Source organism: Eulemur rufifrons, chromosome 8, assembly GCF_041146395.1.
Source record: "Eulemur rufifrons isolate Redbay chromosome 8, OSU_ERuf_1, whole genome shotgun sequence".
Taxonomy (NCBI): Eukaryota; Metazoa; Chordata; class Mammalia; order Primates; family Lemuridae; genus Eulemur; species Eulemur rufifrons.
In genome coordinates, this window is record NC_090990.1 from 86,053,750 (window position 1) to 86,071,831 (window position 18,082).

General features: G+C 37.3%; 1 protein-coding gene across 2 annotated transcripts in view; it reads left to right on the forward strand.

Annotated features, from left to right (window-relative positions):
* Positions 1-18,082, forward strand: part of RABGAP1L (RAB GTPase activating protein 1 like) — a 654,847-nt gene that overhangs the window by 513,869 nt on the left and 122,896 nt on the right. For both annotated transcript variants that reach the window (XM_069480240.1, XM_069480241.1), the window contains one exon: positions 923-1,051. In XM_069480240.1, the coding sequence (XP_069336341.1) occupies positions 923-1,051 (129 nt within the window). The remainder of the gene's footprint in view (positions 1-922; positions 1,052-18,082) is intronic.

Here is an 18,082-nt window from a genome sequence, read left to right on the forward strand (position 1 = left end):
TTTTTAATTACTGAAGTTTTTGACAATTAAGTATAGACTCTGAAACATCTAGTTTCTTTTTGGCTTCTGTGTACCCATATACTTTAATCTACAATGTGTAGGTATCACAGTGTTTGACAAAGGATGTTTATAGTTGTTTGTTAAAATTTTCATTGTTTTATTACAAAAGTGTTACTACAGAAAATAGAATAAAATATAAAGAAAAAAATAACCTATATTCCCACTATCCATATAAACATTTTGTTTTGTTTCTTTTCAATCTTTTTTCTGCATACAGATGTATTTATTTCCAAGTGGTTGTTATTTTTTAAAGAGGTAAATTTTGCAAACAATAGTTTTCATAAGAAGTCAGTAGTTAAGTGATTTGTTTCATTTACTTTTTCATAGCATTCTTTAAGGTGTAGGATCAATTTCTTATTTTTCTCGCTTGAGCTGCTGCTATCATTAGTTGAAAAGCCATATTCCCATTAGGTGTTTATTGTGTAACTCTGATGTGCTTTGATTGCATTGTCTATGTCTTCAGCCAGCTTTGTAATAATATCCTTAAAATTCTCATCAAGCTAAAGTCACAGATTTGTCCCAGAGTTCATTTTTTTTTTACCTTTATTGGCCTTGTTCTTTTCCCAGAGATATAACTTGGTAAGCTTTGCCAGGATCCACCATTATAATTTTCAGGCAACTTAAATTAAATGTAGTGTGTTAATTAACTCTTAGATTGCTTCTGTGATGTATGGTGATTTATTTCAGCTAATAGCAATATCTTCTAAATATTGGAATGTCAGAAATATCTTCTAAAAATTTTTGGAACTCACTTAGCTCCTAGCTATAAAAGTATATTCAGGAAAATATAAATTCTTTTTGTAATGTATTTGTCCTGAATGCAGGTTAAAATGTAATGATGATCTTGGTGATTACTTTGCAGACCTCAAAGGAAGATCTTCTGCAGGCTGATTTTGAAGGTGCTTTAAAGTTCTTCAGAGTTCAGCTTCCAAAGAGATACAGGGCGGAGGAAAATGCAAGAAGATTGATGGAGCAGGCTTGCAATATTAAAGTAAGATTCATACATTTATATATAATAAAGATGGAATTTGAATGCAGAATAACAGCAAATTATGTAAAACTCTTTTTCTATATGTTGTAGGGTTTGACTATGTTTAAGGTGATATTGTGTATGAACCAGTCACTCCCAGACTTTTGTGTCAGGCTAGTACGTGTACAGTAGCTATACCTCCTAGTAGGACTGAGAGTGAAAGTTGGCAGGTTCAGATTGTAACAATAGGAAGACAAACGTTTCTCTTGTAGGTGGGGCTCTAGAGTGGGCTACTGTGATAGTGGTTTCCATGGCAGCAGACTTAGCATTTAGCTTTTGCCATCTGTTTTAAGATTATTTAGGACAAAGCAAGAAGAGCCTATTCAGTTGATGCTTTCATTTCTCTAAGGGACTTGGACAGTTTGAGTCTTGATGTGCCCATTCCCATCCCACACCTGCTAAATGTCTGTGGATGCATTGGTCCATGTCATATGTCTGATAAAACTAAGCAAATTGTATAAGTTAATTTGAAATTGAAAACTCTATCCAGAAAGTTATGGTATTAAGGTGAGATAGCACACTTTTAAAAGATTTGAAACCAATTTAGTGATGTTAATTCTTATTCCACTGGAATAGGTGATCTTCTCACCTAACCATAACATAAATATAAATTTGTTTCCTAAACAGAGAAAGACCCTATGGACCTTATGGACCTTATATTTTTGCAGAAGGAAACAGACAATAAATAATTAACATAATAAATAATTTACTTGATATGTTAGAAGGTGATAAATAGCTGTGAAAAAAGAAAAAGTAGGGAAAGATAAAGGAGATTGAATTGGTAGGGTGAGGGAAAGGTGTGATTGTTAATAGACAGGGCAGACTTCACTGAGAAGATGAAGGAGAGGAGGCGTCAGTCGTGGAGATTTCTGGTGGAAGAGGATTTTAGATGGGGCAACAGCCAGTTCAAAGGCCCTGAGGCTGGCTCATGCCTGGTGGGTTTGAGGAACAGCAAGAAGACCATTGTAGCTGGAATGAAGTGAATGAAATGAGAGTAATAGAAGACGAAGTTAGAGTGTTCAAAAGAGCCAGAAAATGTAGGCCATTGTAAGGACTTAGGCTTTATTTAGAGTGAAGTGGGGAGCCCTTGCAGGATTTTGAGTGGAGGAATGATATGATCTGTCTGAGGTTTTTAGAGGATCATGATGGCTATTTTATTAAGAACAGACCATAAGAAGGTAAGAGAAGTAGGAAGATCAGACAGGAGATTTTGCAGTAATCCTGTTGAAAGATGAGGATAGATTGAACCAGGGTGATAACAGTAGAGATGGAGATGGTGGTTGGAACCTGTGTACATTTTGAAAGAGAACCAATAAGATTTCATGATGTGTTAAATGTGAAGGTGAGAAGAAAAGAGTAGTCGAGATGACTGCATAGATTTTGAACTGAGCAACTAGAAGATAAGAGTCGCCATCATCTCACTGAGCTTATTACTTAAAATGTACTTTGACACGGACTTCTTTTAGGCACCATACCCACTGTAACTTTTTTTGTGCAACACTATTGTTTTGAATTTTAACCTATTTTAAATTAAATTATAAATGTTAAAAACTACAGTTCAATGTTAAAAGTAAATTAAGCAGAAAAATCATACTGTCTTTCAAGTGAACTTTGTATTCAAAGAGATCATTTTCCAAAGGTCATTAAGGAAGATGGACCTCTAAAGTCTTCATCCTGAAATGCAAACTCTTTAAAAGACACCTGCATTTCAGAAGTCTACATTTGTTTGTGGACTTTGAAAATATATTCTAGTGGGCATGATGCCTTTGATTGAATTTTGTGGGTGGTGAGTTTGAAAGGTAGACTGATTGTTCTAGAGATACTAAAGAGAAGTATTGTAAACTAGGTCAATGCTATAGGAATCCTTTAAAATAAAGTATTGATTTCTAAGAATAAAAGAGTAGAGAATGAAGAGGTATAGATAAGATGGAAAGTTAAATGTTTTCAAGGGAAATCTAATACCACTGGCAAGTCTTTGAGGACAAAAACCCAGGAAAACTATCCAAAAATATGAACTATATAGGGAAACATTTTTTCCCTATGTAATTTATGAAGTTCCTCGGAGCTAATAATTGTCAATCCAGAAACATGGGATTGCTCTAGGATGAGAATGTAAGTCTCCAACCCATAGGTTTAAAATTGCTTTTAAACTGAGACCTACGTTTTGAAATTGCTTTTATATCAAGGCCTCAACCTTACATACATACATGCATACATATCTGGAGAAATACTTACCCTTACAATGTATGAGGCACTGTGATGCTTTCTGTTCTACTGTATTGTATTCTATGTCATTTTAAACTTCTCCTGTCACCCCAAGAAAATCTCCAAACCAAAAACCTGATCATAACCCACTAAACTGATGGCTTACAGTTTTTAAAAAACACTAAGGCCTATCCCACTGTTCCCACTGCCTCCTCCTTCCCCACTCTGATCTCCTGCAACCAGTGAGAGGCCGTGGACGATGAGGTGTCATGCTGAATGATAGAGGTGTGCGTGCGGGTAAGGATGTGAGTCATCATGCCATCATTACAGTGGGATATGCTGGCAGTTGGAAAGTTTAGGAGATGATGGACTTATGGACTGAGGCTATGTGTTAGACAAAACATTCACAGACAACGGTGACTACAGGCATGGAATAGGCAAAAAAGTTAAACTCATAATTTCTTATCCACAGCCTATTTAAGATTAAGGATAGAATTTCTGTCAAGTAATACAGTTTTTGTTAATTTTTAAATTAAATTCAAATTGTCAAAGTTGGTATTTGTATAGAATTATACCTTCTTTGAATAGACATGTTTGCATTTAATACCCAGCAAAATGAATCCCTTTCCTCTAACTTTAAGGAACTATGACCAGTGATTTCAGTGAACTGACTGGTTTTAAAATAGATGGAGCAATTTCAGGTAAAAAATAACTTTTTAGCTCTGTATGTGGTTTATTTCTGTGAGTGTACCAACAAGATTTATTAATAAAGCATATTATATTGGATAAATAATTTTATTCTTCTAAAACTCATTTGACATTAAATATCAGGAACATTTTTTGGTAGTTTTTAAACTGCCGATTTAACTAATAGGATTTTTTTTTTTTTTTTTTTTTTGAGACAAAGTCTGACTCTGTTGCCCAGACTAGAGTGCCGTGGAGTCAGCTCAGCTCATAGCAACCTCAAACTCCTGTGCTCAAGCAATCCTCCTGCCTCAGCCTCCCAAGTAGCTGGGACTACAGGCATGCGCCACCATGCCCGGCTAATTTTTTCTATATATATTTTTAGCTGTCCATATAATTTCTTTCTATTTTTAGTAGAGACAGGGTCTCGCTCTTGCTCAGGCTGGTCTTGAACTCCTGCGCTCAAACGATCTGCCCTCCTCGGCCTCCCAGAGTGCTAGGATTACAGGCGTGAGCCACCGTACCCGGCCATAACTAATAGGATTTTAAAATTTTATTTACTTATGTATTTATTTTAGAGACAGGGTCTCGCTCTATTGTCTAGGCTAAAGTACAGTGAGTAGCTGGGACTATAGGTGTGAGCCACCACACCCAGCTCATTTTTTAATTTCTTGTAGAGACAGAATCTCCCTGTGTTGCCCAGGCTGCTCTTGAACTCCTGGCCTCAAGTGTTCCTTCCACCTACTCTTTCCAAAATGCAGAGATTATAGGTGTGAGCCACCATGCCCAGCCCTAATGTGGTTTTAAGTTATTCTAATATCCTCCTGTTCCTACGGTTTCAACCATCTAAAATCAGAAAATATGTTGACCCATCAGAATTTTACTTTGAATAGTCATTTGGTTACTTAATATTGAGATCAAGACCTAAATAAAAGCTGCTTAAATTAAACTGCCTGGTATGAATATCTTGTACTTTCCCAAGGAGTCAGCTTTTATTGAATATTATTATTTGATTTTTACCTTATAGTTAAAACTGTTGCTATTACAGAGCTTCTTAAATTTGGATTTTGGCTTCAGAGACTCTGAATCACCAGAAATTTGAATTTCTTCATATGAACGTACGAGCATTTTGTTTTTTCTGGTAGGACAATACATAGCTTTCATTGAATTCTTAAACAGAATTCAGTGATTCAAGAAAAGTTAGTTTCTGTACTGTGGGACAATCTTAGACTTGTTAGACAAATTAATATTTCTATAGAACATTAGAAGTTATGAATGAGGTTCCTATATATATTCAAGTACACCTTATAATTTTTATCTGATTGTTTTTACACATATTTTTATTCAATACCATTTATATTATATTAGGTTGAGTTGATGAAATTACCATTCTTTTTTTTTTTTGAGACACAGTCTCACTTTGTTGCCCAGGCTAGAGTGAGTGCCGTGGCATCAGCCTAGCTCACAGCAACCTCAAACTCCTGGGCTCAAGCGATCCTCCTGCCTCAGCCTCCCAAGTAGCTGGGACTACAGGCATGCATCACTATGCCCAGCTAATTTTTCTATATATATATTTTTAGTTGTCCATATAATTTCTTTCTATTTTTTAGTAGAGACGGGGTCTCGCTCTTGCTCAGGCTGGTCTCGAACTCCTGACCTTGAGCGATCCACCCGCCTCGGCCTCCCAGAGTGCTAGGATTACAGGCGTGAGCCACCGCGCCCAGCCCTGAAATTACCATTCTTGTTGGTCAAAAACTGTCAGGTATTAGATGTTGTATATGATTTAATTCAATATTCTATGCCTCTTTACAGTTCAAATAGATGCCATGTATGTGGATGATGAAATATTAAAAGTTTAAGTCCTTCAAACATAATGAAATTCATTTAGCTGACATTGCTCTGATAAAAATAAAAAGATAAAGAATGAAACATCTATAATACAGAAATTATATGGGCTGGGTGTGGTGGCTCACGCCTGTAATCCTAGCATTCTGGGAGGCTGAGGCGGGTGGATCGTTTGAGCACAAGAGTTCGAGGCCAGCCTGAGCAAGAGTGAGACCCCGTCTCTACTAAAAAAATAGAAAGAAATTATCTGGTCAACTAAAATATATATATAGAAAAAAATTAGCTGGGCATGGTGGCACATGCCTGTAGTCCCAGCTACTCGAGAGGCTGAGGCAGAAGCATCGCTTGAGCCCAGGAGTTTGAGGTTGCTGTGAGCTAGGCTGACGCTATGGCACTCTAGCCCGGGCAACAGAGTGAGACTCTGTCTCAAAAAAAAAAAAAGAAAGAAAGAAAGAAAGAAATTATAGGTACCTTAGTTCTATGGCCATGTAAAATTTTCCTGAGAATTACTCTCCAAAGACTGGGGAATAAGTCTTTTTTTTTTAGTTGATTTTTATTTGGGATAATCTTGCAAGTGCCATATTTATTATGGACTTCATTAGTAGCAAAGTTCATAAGCACATCATCTTAAATGTTCTGGTAGATCTTCATAATAGAGTGTTTTAAAATATAAATTATCCTATGTCATTTGTATTTTATTATTAAAATAATTTGAACAAAATTAAAACTGCAAAGTCAAACATTAACCTAAAAGAAGGGAATTAGGAAAGAAAGATCTTTTACTGAATGCCTGTTGTGTGCCAGGAACTATGCAAGAGGACTTCTCAGAGGGAATGTGAGCTAAAATGAGGCCTGAAGGATTATCAAGAGATAAAGAGTGTATTGATGCAGGGGAAGGGTGTTTCATGCAGGGAACATAGAGAAGCCCATAAGCAAGAAATATGGAGTTGTCCAAGACCTAAATGTGGGTCATGGCTGGAGAGCAGAATGCAAGGCAGGAGGAGGAGTGAGGAGAGTGGACAAAGGACTAGAGAGGTCAGCAGGGGGCAGGCAGCTTGTGCAGAGCCTTGTAAACCATGGTAAGCAATTTCCATTTTATCCTGAGTGGCACTGGGGGGTTTTAAATAGAAGACAAATTATCAGGTTTGTGTTTAGGAAGGTTCAGGGTCTGTTGCAGTAATCTAGGTGAGAAGTGACCAAAGTATTTGTTATAGGCTGAATTGATATGGATGGATTCCAGAGATATTCAGGAGATAGTATTAATAGATTTTAGAGATTAAATGTGAGCATTAGGACAGAGGAAGAGAGCCAGTGATGACATTTAGGATTCTTAGGCAACTTGATATAGTAATTACATGGGGAAAGGAAATAAAAAAGAATAAATTACAAGGATAGAAGTTGATGAGTTAAGTTTTAATTATGTTAAGTTTGTGATACATATCTGCAGACTCATATCCAAGTAAATAGAAATATCTAATAGGCCAGTAGACATTGAAGTGATATCTGAGCTAAAAGTAGACGTTTGGGAGTCATCAGCATTGAAACCATGGGAGTGAGTTCTCTTAGAGGAGTATAGAGAGTGAGCAGAGAGAAGGGTTGAGGATGGATGCATTAACGTATAAAATATGGGCTAGGGTATAGAAAGTGGTGAGACGAAGAAGGCAGGAAGAAACCCAAAAGAGTGTGAAATGTAAACACTAAGGGAAAAAGTGTTTGTTTTCAAGAGGAAAGTGTTGCACAAGTGTCAATGGTGCCTAGGGGTCATATAAGGTACTGAGGAGTGGAAATTGGCCATTGCCCAATATTTAATGATCAAGAGGTCCTTGATGGCCTTAGTGAGAACAGTTTCAATGAATTGATGAAGTATAAAAGCCAATGATTCAAAAAAAGTATATAGTGGGTGTGTAAATGGAGAAAGAAAATAAGACAGTTTTTTTAAGAAGATTAATATGGGGAGAGGTTGGGAGATGGAGGAGATGTCCAGCTCACCAGAGAGAGTAAGTATCAGTACGAGAGAGAGAAAGATAAGAGGACAGGAGGCTAAGATGGATTTTTGGAGGATGGGAAAAGGGAGTCTTTATTTATTTGTTTGTTTTATTTTTTTTTTATTTCAGCATATTATGGGGGTACAAAAGTTTAGGTTATGTATATTGCCCATGCCCCCCCCACGCCCCCGAGTCAGAGTTTCAAGCGTGTCCATTCCCCAGACGGTGTGCATCACACTCATTATGTAGGTATACACCCATCCCACCCCCACATCTGCCCGACACCCAATTGGTGTTATTCCCAAATGTGCACTTAGGTGATGATCAGGGAAACCAATTTGCTGGTGAGTACACGTGGTGCTTATTTTTCCATTCTTGGGATTCTTCACTTAGTAGAATGGGTTCCAAGTCTATCCAGGAGAACATAAGAGATTCTATATCACCGTTATTTCTTATAGCTGAGTAATACTCCATGGTATACATATACCACATTTTACTAATCCACTCATGTATTGATGGGCATTTGGGTTGTTTCCACATCTTTGCAATTGTGAATTGTGCTGCTATAAACATTCGGGTGCAGATGTCTTTTTTATAGAATGTCTTTTGTTCTTTTGGGTAGATGCTCAATAATGGGATTGCTGGATCGAATAGTAGGTGTACTTGAATCTGTTTAAGGTATCTCCATATTGCTTTCCACAGGGATTGCACTAGTTTGCAGTCCCACCAGCAGTGTATGAGTGTTCCTGTCTCTCTGCATCCATGCCAAGAGTCTTTCCCACATTTTCTTCTAGAATTCTAATAGTTTCACACCTAAGGTTTAAGTCTGTTATCCACCGTGATTTGATTTTTGTGAGAGGTGAAAGATGTGGGTCCTGTTTCAGTCTTCTACATGTGACTATCCAGTTTTCCCATCACCATTTATTGAATAAAGATTCTTTTCCCCAGAGTATGTTTTTGTCTGCTTTGTCAAAGATTAGATAACTATATGAGGATAGTTTTATATCTCGGTTGTCTGTTCTGTTCCACTGGTCTGTGTCCCTGTACTTGTGCCAACACCATGCAGTTTTAATAACCACAGCCTTGTAGTATAGTTTGAAGTCTGGTAAATTAATACCTAAGGGAGTCTTTAAATACTAAAAAATCTCAAATTTTTTATTCTCAAATCTTAATTTCTTCATTGAGCACTTACTGTATGCTAAGCACTGTGCTAGACCCAGGGAGTATGAGGTTGAACTCTTGGAATTTATAGTGTTGTGAAGATGATGTTAATTAGATAATCACTTGAATAATACATACTTACTTACAAAGTGAAATAAATGCTCAGAAGGGACATGATAAGGATATGTGAGAGCAAAGAGCAAGGGAACCTGACTTTGACTCAGTTATTTAGGGAAAGCTTTCTTGAAGTAAAATTATAAGGCATTCCAGACTGAGGGAACAGCATGTGCAAAGTCTGTGAAGAGAGAGTGAGTTTTAGAAACTACGAGAAGGCCAATGTGACTATAGTTCAGAGAGTGATGAGGGTTGATATCCATGCACCAGACCATTCTATCTGCCAGGAAGAAGGAAAGGCCCACAGAAAGAGAAATTTAACCATTAAATAAAGAAAGAGGACTTTATCAACAGAGAGAGGCCTACAAGGAGGGTAAGGGATTAACCTCAAAAGAATGGACCTTTCTTTCATTATAGTAGGAGGAAATAAGCAAGGGATGAACAGGGATAAAGGTGAATGCATAGTTTGGTGAGGAGGAAATGCCATTTGAAGTTTTCTGTTATTTCCAGTAAGCACGATCTAGAATGAAGGACATGTAGTGAAGTGAGAGGTTTGAAAACATGGAAAAGCTTTTAGATAGACATTGTAATGAAGAAAAGAAAACCACAAATGACAGCTGAGCTATATTGTTGGAAACCATGAATTCATAGTGGCAAAAATCTGCAATGTTTCATGAGTTTCTCTAGAAACATTCAGCAGTCCAAATGTATATATGAAGATAGCAGACAGCTATTTTAACCCGAGTTGAAGTTTGCTAGTGTGAGGCAAAGGAAGGGAGTGGGGCCAGGGCAATGTTGTGCCCTGTTATAAACTATGTCTTGGTTGGGGGTTAAGAGGGAGGAGAAAAAGAAGCATCTCTAATTTGTAGCTTTTGCAATTTCTGTGGTACACATACTCCCACCACAGCCAAATTTCAAGCTACCAACCATTTCACAACCACTTCACACAATTTCTGAATATTAAGTCACTTCTGAACTGGTCTTTGCTGACTTCAGCATACCACAGGGTCAGGGAGATGAGGCTAGTAGCAGCAGAGTAGTTGACATGAAAAATGGAGTCTAACTATTAGAAAAGACATTGAAAACAGATGGGGACTGAGAGACTGCAAGAAAAGATGTTGAAGGAAGTGAACAAAGAATTGTTGAATTCCATGAACAGTAAGAAAGGTGGAGGAGGAGATTTCTTGGGTTAGTGGTTACCCAAGAGAGAAGCATCTTTTCTTCAAATATTCTTATATTTTAAAGATAGCTTTCTGATGTTAGAAGGTAATCCTAACCTGTGCTCAAAATTTTCAGTTATCAGCTCAGGTTAATTAGTGGCAGCAAAACCATGCCAATTGCTATTTTGGTATGGCCAGTTCCTATGATTTGCTTCTCTTTGTCCTACTAACAATGCCACCATCACTCCCATTTACTCCGATCCCGTGATCAAAGGTTTGAAATGCATTATAGGAGGAATAAACAAAGATGGCAGGGGCAATGAGATTAGGGGGTATGAAGAGGGCCCCTGGTGGTGAAAAGCAGAATCCTGACCTGGCATCTTCTCACATACCAAATTGTCTTCCTGCTCCATGCTGGGGAGAGGTACCTACCACTGACAAGATGTTACCATGGTAACTACTTGCCTCAGAAAATTCTAAGCTCTGCTGCAGCTCCGTTACCTGTATACTGTGCTGGACAATTTTCCACTGTCCCAGAGTGGATGAATACAGTTTGTACCCCTCACAAACCATGTTTTTAATAGGATAGTGGGAGAGTCCTTTATCCCTTTAAGACCTCCATATTTATAACCATGGATTTGAATTGATTTGAAAATAACTTTCACACTAGAGGAAAACTATTAAAAAAACACTTATATTAAAAGCAATTTACCTCTAATTTCTTCATGCTGTTTGCTATTTATTGCTGGCTGTTTTTGCTGTATATAAACAAGAATGTGCTCTCTGAAATAGAGGCTTTCTTTGAATTAGCCGAGAGGCCCCACAGAAGCTTTTATCACCTCCATAAATGTAGGATATGTGTCCTTATGTATGCCATTGAAAAGGTTCATTTTTGATGGAACCACATCTCATGTTCCTTTCCTGTAAAGACATCTGTATATTGACAACCACAATTGGGATATTTGGTTTAGAGTGTCATAATCTTCTACTGGAGAAAGTTTATTATATTATAGGATAAACTGATTGGATAAACAATTGATAATGAAGTAGTTTCTGTATCAAAGCATTTGCCTCTGTTTTTCTTTGAGGCTTCTATTAACATTCATAATCCTCAGTGCACCTCAGATTTGGGACATTGTTTAGGTTTTTTTTCCAATCAACAGGAAAGATGTAAATGTCAGACATACTCTAAAACAGTTGATAATTGGTAGAGGAAACAGGCCATTGCTCCAAATGCCCAGGCATCAGGCACTTTCTACATTTAGAAACTCAGTTTTTATGGCTGTTCCTAATTGGCTAGAATGCATTTGTCTCCTTTATTTGCTTCTGCCATTTTATTTCTACCCTGTACCTACTTCTGCCAGTCATTTTCTGTCAGTTCATTAAAAAGAAAGCCATATAGACATTTTAAAATTAACTTGGTGGGTGAACTGGGTATTGTACTATAAACATATAAGTCATTAAATTTTCCTGCCCCAAAGAAAAATAAGTGGATATAAAAATTAATTTATATATGGCATCTCTTTTATTAGCAAAAAATAGTAAACCATAGTAATAAAGCGTTAAGCCCTTATATACATTCCAAAATTGGAACTGTGTGCTTTCCACATATAATTAGCAACAAAAAAGAACACCAAAATTGCTATCTCACCAAGTAGTTTCTCTCTCTTCAAAAACTTGAAGTATTCTTTTTTCCCCTGCACCTAATTCACTCCCAGCAGTCTTGTAAAGGCTTAGTAAGACCAATGGTTAGGCTTATAAATGGGAGTTTTCATATTTCATATACCTTTTGAGGTGTTTTGCCAATTACCTTTCATCTAGTAGTTATAATTTATATTTATCAGCATTAGTGAATAAAATTAGAACTCTTCCTCCCTGTTGGGAACAGCAGTAATCAGTAATTTTTCCACAGCTAGTTACAATGGTATCCACATTTCTTTGAGTTCTTTTATTTTTAGTTTTTTATTGTTTAAATTCACATTAAATTTATATTTAAAGTGTGCTTCATTGTTGTATTTGGAAATCTGATTCAGAGAAGAAAATAGGTAAAGTGTTCCTCTGTGTCCATATTGCTGCTCACTGAAATTTAATTTTACTTTTTTAGATAACAATAAAGTAAACTTAAATGAAAAGAGGTTGGTTAATGGGTACAAACATACAGTTAGAAGGAATAAGCTCTAGTGTTCGATAGTACAGTGGGGTGACTATAGTTAACAATTATTGTATATTTCGAAAAAGCTAGAAGAGAATATTTAAATGTTTCCAACACAAAGAAATAATAATTGTTAGAGGTGATAGATATCTTACATACCCTGATTTAATCAATTACATATTGTATGTGTTAAAATATCACATGTACCCAAGAAATATGTACAATTATTATGCACCAGTAAAAATTAATGAAAATGTTTTAGGTATTTTAAATGCGTTAGGTTAAGAAGGCTGGGCCACTGGATCCTGTGGGTTTAGTCTTCCCAACACTTAAACCACAACTGTTTCAGGTACCAGTGCCTCTACTCTGGGGAAAATAAAGTATAATTACATTATATTTACTGAGTTATTATTTATGTTCTCATTTCTCCAACTCTTAGATCCATTTAGCATTTAGCTGGCAAATAACTAAGTCTAATTAATACTCTGGAGAAATTACTTCATTTCTCCTTTCTCCCCCACCACTCCTGCAAATTTTTTTTTAAATGGTGGAAGCAACATGTAAATGAGCATAGCAACCCAAAAAAGATAGTCAAAATTTTTAAGTGTGTTCACATGTCTCCAACTGTTTATCAGGTGCTCTACTTAAAAACAAACAAACTGCTGAGGAGAAAATTATATTCCTTGCTATATAGTTAATAGTTGTGATTAAATAGGCAATCTTTTCTCATTACCAAGTCCTCTGGCTTGGGGACATTCTATTACTACCACCTGTGGGAAGAGGGAGCTATTTCATTTCTCTGAAATGTCTAGCCTTTTGCCTTTTCTCTTTTCTCTGCCTGAGGAACTTCCTAATCAAATCATTACTCTATAGTTCACATAGTCTCTTTCAAATACTCATTTTTGGGCCGAGCACTGTGAGTCACTCCTGAAATCCTAGCATTTTGGGAGGCTGAGGCAGGAGGATTGCTTGAGCTCAGGGGAGACCAGCCTAAGCAAGAGTGAGACCCCATCTCTACTAAAAATAGAAAAATTAGCCGGGCATCATGGTGTGTGCCTGTAATCGCAGCTACTTGGGAGGCTGAGGCAGGAGGATCTCTTGAGCCCAGGAGTTTGAGGCTGCTGTGAGCTACGATGATGCCACTGCAATCTAGCCCTGGGGACAGAGTGAGGCTCTGTCTCAAAGGGAAAAAAGAAAAAAAAAATTGTACCTCACTCCAACCTTCACTAAAAAAATGAAAAAGGCAAATACTCATTTTTATTTTTGCTTATTTGATTATTATAATGTGAAGGAATCTTGGAGTGAGTAAAAGCATATGAAGAGGTGGTGAAACTGGTGTTGTGATACGTGGTTTAGGCAGGGGGGATTTGTCAGTGTGCGCTAGTCTGTTCACTCTCTGTCCAGTCGCTGCATCAGCCCCTGTCGTCCCTCACCCTTTGGGTCACTGTATTTCCTAATAACTCTTGCTACCTTTGTCCTGAAAAGTTTAAGCTGAAGTTTCTGTCACAGTTGGTTCCTGAAGAAGCCATACTTTTTTTTTTTTTTTTTTTTTTTTCAGGACATTATGGGGGTACAAACATTTTGGTTACATGTTATGACTTTGCCACTTCCCAACCATGATATGAGACACACCCTTTCCCCCCTGCTACAACGCTCACCGCGTCCATTAGTTGTGAGTTTACCCACCCCCAATCCCCTACCCCCAAAGAATATTACTACTGCGAGAGCAGCTTAGTGTTGATCAGTCAGTGCCAGTTTGATGGAGAGTACATGTGGTGTCTATTCTTCCATTCTTGTGATACCTCACTTCGAAGGATGGGCTCAAGCTCTGTGCAGAATATAAGAGGTGCTAGATCACCATTGTTTCTTATAATTGTATACATATACCATATTTTATTAATCCACTCACAGATTAATGGGCACTTGGGTTGTTTCCACATCCTTGCTATAGTGAATTGTGCTGCCATAAACATTCGGGTGCAGATGTCTTTCTTATAGAATAATTTTTTTTTTCCTTTGGGCAGATGCCTAATAGTGGTATTGCTGGATCAAATGGTAGTTCTACTTGTAGCTCTTTGAGATATCTCCAAATTCTTTTCCACAGAGGTTGCACTAATTGCAGTCCCACCAGCAGTGTAAGAGTGTTCCTATCTGTCCACATCCTCGCCAGCATTTGTTGCTTTGGAATTTTTTGGTAAAGGCCAATCTTACTGGAGTTAGGTGATATTTCATTGTGGTTTTGATTTAAGAAGCCATACTTTTGTTTTTTCATATTTGTATTAGTTTGCTAGGGCTGCCATTACAAAATGAATGCAACAGACTGGGAGGCTTAAACAATAGAAGTTTACTTTCTTGCAGGGCTGGAGGCTAGAAGTCCAAGATCAAGATGCTGACAGGGTTGGTTTATTCTGGGGCCTCCCTCCTTGGCTTGCAGATGGCCACCTTCTTGTGTCCTCTCATGGTCATTCCTCTGTCTGTGTCTTAATCTCTCTCTCTCTTTTTTTTTTCTTTTTTTTTTAAGAGACAGGGTCTCTAGATGTTGCCCAGGCTGGAGTGAACAGCAATAGAGAACTATTCACAGGTGTGATCATAGCACACTACAGCCTTCAACTCCTGGGCTCAAGCGATCCTCCTGCCTCAGCCTCCTCCCAGTAGTTGGGACTATAGATGCAGCCACTGAGCCAGCTCTAATGTCTTTTTATAAGGTCCTCAGTCATACTGGATTAGGGCCCACCCTAAGTACCCCATTTTTAATTTAATTATCTCTCTGAAGGCTTTATCTCCAAATACAATTACTTCTGAGGTACTGGGGTTTAGGGCTTTGATATGTGAATTTTGGTAGTGGGGGGATACAATTCAGCCCATGACAGTGTTGTTCTCATAGCCAACTGAGTGCAAATTTCTTCTCCATTTTTCTAAAGACATTCTCTTCTGAACATGAATCTGGCTGAGCAGCTCTGAGCTGTACCTCCAGCATCTTATTACACATGACACTTTCCTATTTTTATCAGCAGATTCAAGTTCTCCAATTTTCTCCCAACTCTCGGATGATCTAAAAGATTCTATTTTTTTTTTTTTTTTTTTACAGTTCCACCCTCTACTTCCATCAGCCCACTTGGTTGGCAAGGAATTTCCTCTGGCATGTATGTTAGCTTGTTAAAAGTTCTAGTTTACCTTATATACCCTGTTCTAGTACAGTCTTCTTGCATTAACTTTCTTATAGTCCTGCCTTTATATTGTATCATATCTTATACAAACTACATCCTCCCTCATTCCCCTCTTTTCCTAAATGAGAGGCAATGAATCGCACAAGTAAATAATTATATCTTTGTACAATGTCCAGTGGTAGAAAAAGTCTATATTCTGTTATATTAAACAATAGAAAGAATATTTTAAGCAACAACGTAATTTGAATACTAATAGGACACAGCGACTTAGTTTATTTTGTAAAATCATTTACATAAAAACTTTTATCCTAAAATATTTTACCATGTTTTAGGATGGCCATTGTTTTAAAATGCCAGATGGCATTTTTCCTGCAAAGGAAACATTTTGAAGATTATCTGACATAGTAGGATCTTCTTGGAGCCCACAGAATTCATAGTTTCAGGCCCCTGACATTACTTGTCTAGACTATAACTGCCTGGAAACTGGTCTCTCTGGCTTTAGTTTCTGTCCTCTCTAGTTTCCTCTACACACAACCACCTGAGTTGACTGCCTGGAAACCCAGCCTCATCATTCGCAGGCTCAGAGAACACTGCTGCTCCCTGTTACCTGCGAGAGAAATCCCACACACCTCAGCATGGCACAGTGCCCCTTCTTTTATACCAGTAAGCCACACCCTTGTCAAAGCCTATTTCTTCTGCCTGGAATGCTTTCCCCTGGAAAAGGTGGAGGCTTTGGAAGCAGACAAGTCTAGGTTTGAATTCTGGCTCTGATTCTTACTGACTGAGTGATCTTGAGAAGGTTACTTAGTATGAGTTTCCTCATCATGAAACGAGGCTAATACTACTGCACAGCAATGTTGTAAAAATTAATTAAACTAAGCACATGTGTGATGCACTGGCTAACTTATTTATTCATTCCTTGTGGTAGCCATGTGGCCAAGCAAACTCCCATTGACCTTTAGGACCCAGGTCCAACACCATCACCTCTGGGAACCTACACTGTTATTTATTCTGACTCTAGCGATTCCTATACTAGAGCACCACTGTTGAAATTAAGAACTTGGCTTTCTGAAGCCATGGTGTTAGAGTTCAAATCTTAGCTTCTCTGCCATTAAATAATTAGCTGTGTGATCCCTAGAAGTTACTTGTACTCACTGTACCTCAGTTATCTCTTGTGTAAAATGGAGATAATATTATCTACGAAATAGGATTGCTGTGAGGATTAAATAGGATATATAGATAAGGAACTTGGCATAATGCAGTGCATAGTTAGCATACAAAAAATGTTAGCTGTTGTTACTCTAGTCATCCTGGGTAAGTGCTCTCGTTATCAGTTCTTCAAGAGTGTGGCTCTACCTTGCTCCTCTCTAGATGCCTTCCTTGCACCTGGCCCAACACCAAGCACAGTAGATGGATCAAACCAGTTCATCTACTATTTTTTTATATTTATTCAGTTAACAAATCCTATTAATAAAAGACAAAGACTGTTGGGCTTTAAATTCTCCCTAAAAATACTTATGGAAATAAACAGAAAAATCCTCATGTGTTACACTGAATGATATTAAAGGTTTCTTCCTATAGAAAATGAAATAAAATGTGAAATTGGTCTGAATTCTGCTTTTACGAATGGTGTCTATCATACCGTGTAGCTTACAGGGATTATGAAATATGTGTTTGTGAATTCTCCACTTTTACTGACCTTTAAGACTTTGATAGAAAGATAGCTTTCTTCCTTGATGCTGTGAATAATCAGATGCCCTTCATTATCCCTCTTAGATTTTTTTGGATCATTATTCAATGATTTTAGAATACTCAGGTTTTTTTCAAATCTCATTTACATAAACTTCCTAGTTGTCTATGGTCAAAATAACTGATTTAAAGAATTAAGTCTCAGGTGTATATGCGACAGACTTTAAAACAGGGTAGAATATCACAGTAACAGAGTTTGTAACCAAAAGACTGCTAATAGATCTCTCAAATGACAGACCTCAGTTCCCTTTTTATGTTTGAAGTATTAATCACATTTTATATTTTGATACAAAATTTCCTTTATGCATTTCATAACTATCAGTTATATTTTCTTCATAAATTTACAGAATGTGATGGGTATATCTGCATATTTATCCTTGCACAATGTATCAGTTCTCTATTGCAGTGTAACAAACCATCCCAAAACTTACTGGTCTAAAACAACAATTAATATTTCTCACAATTCTGGGAGTTGGGTGGGTGATTCTTCTTACGGTATCTTCTGGATTCACTAATGAACAGACGTTCACCAAGCTGTTTCAAACACTGCACAAGGAAAATGGATACCAGGTGGCATGATTGATTGAAAGCCATTCCTATAACAATCTACCATATATATGCATGGGAATTTTGTGTTTCAGTGCACAAAAGACATTAGCTTGGTTTCTGGGGAGAGGGCTACAAGTCTTGTGTGGAACAGAGACTTCCTTGCCATTTAATAGAATTTATTTTTATTTATTAATACTATTTATTTAATAATATCCTTTTAT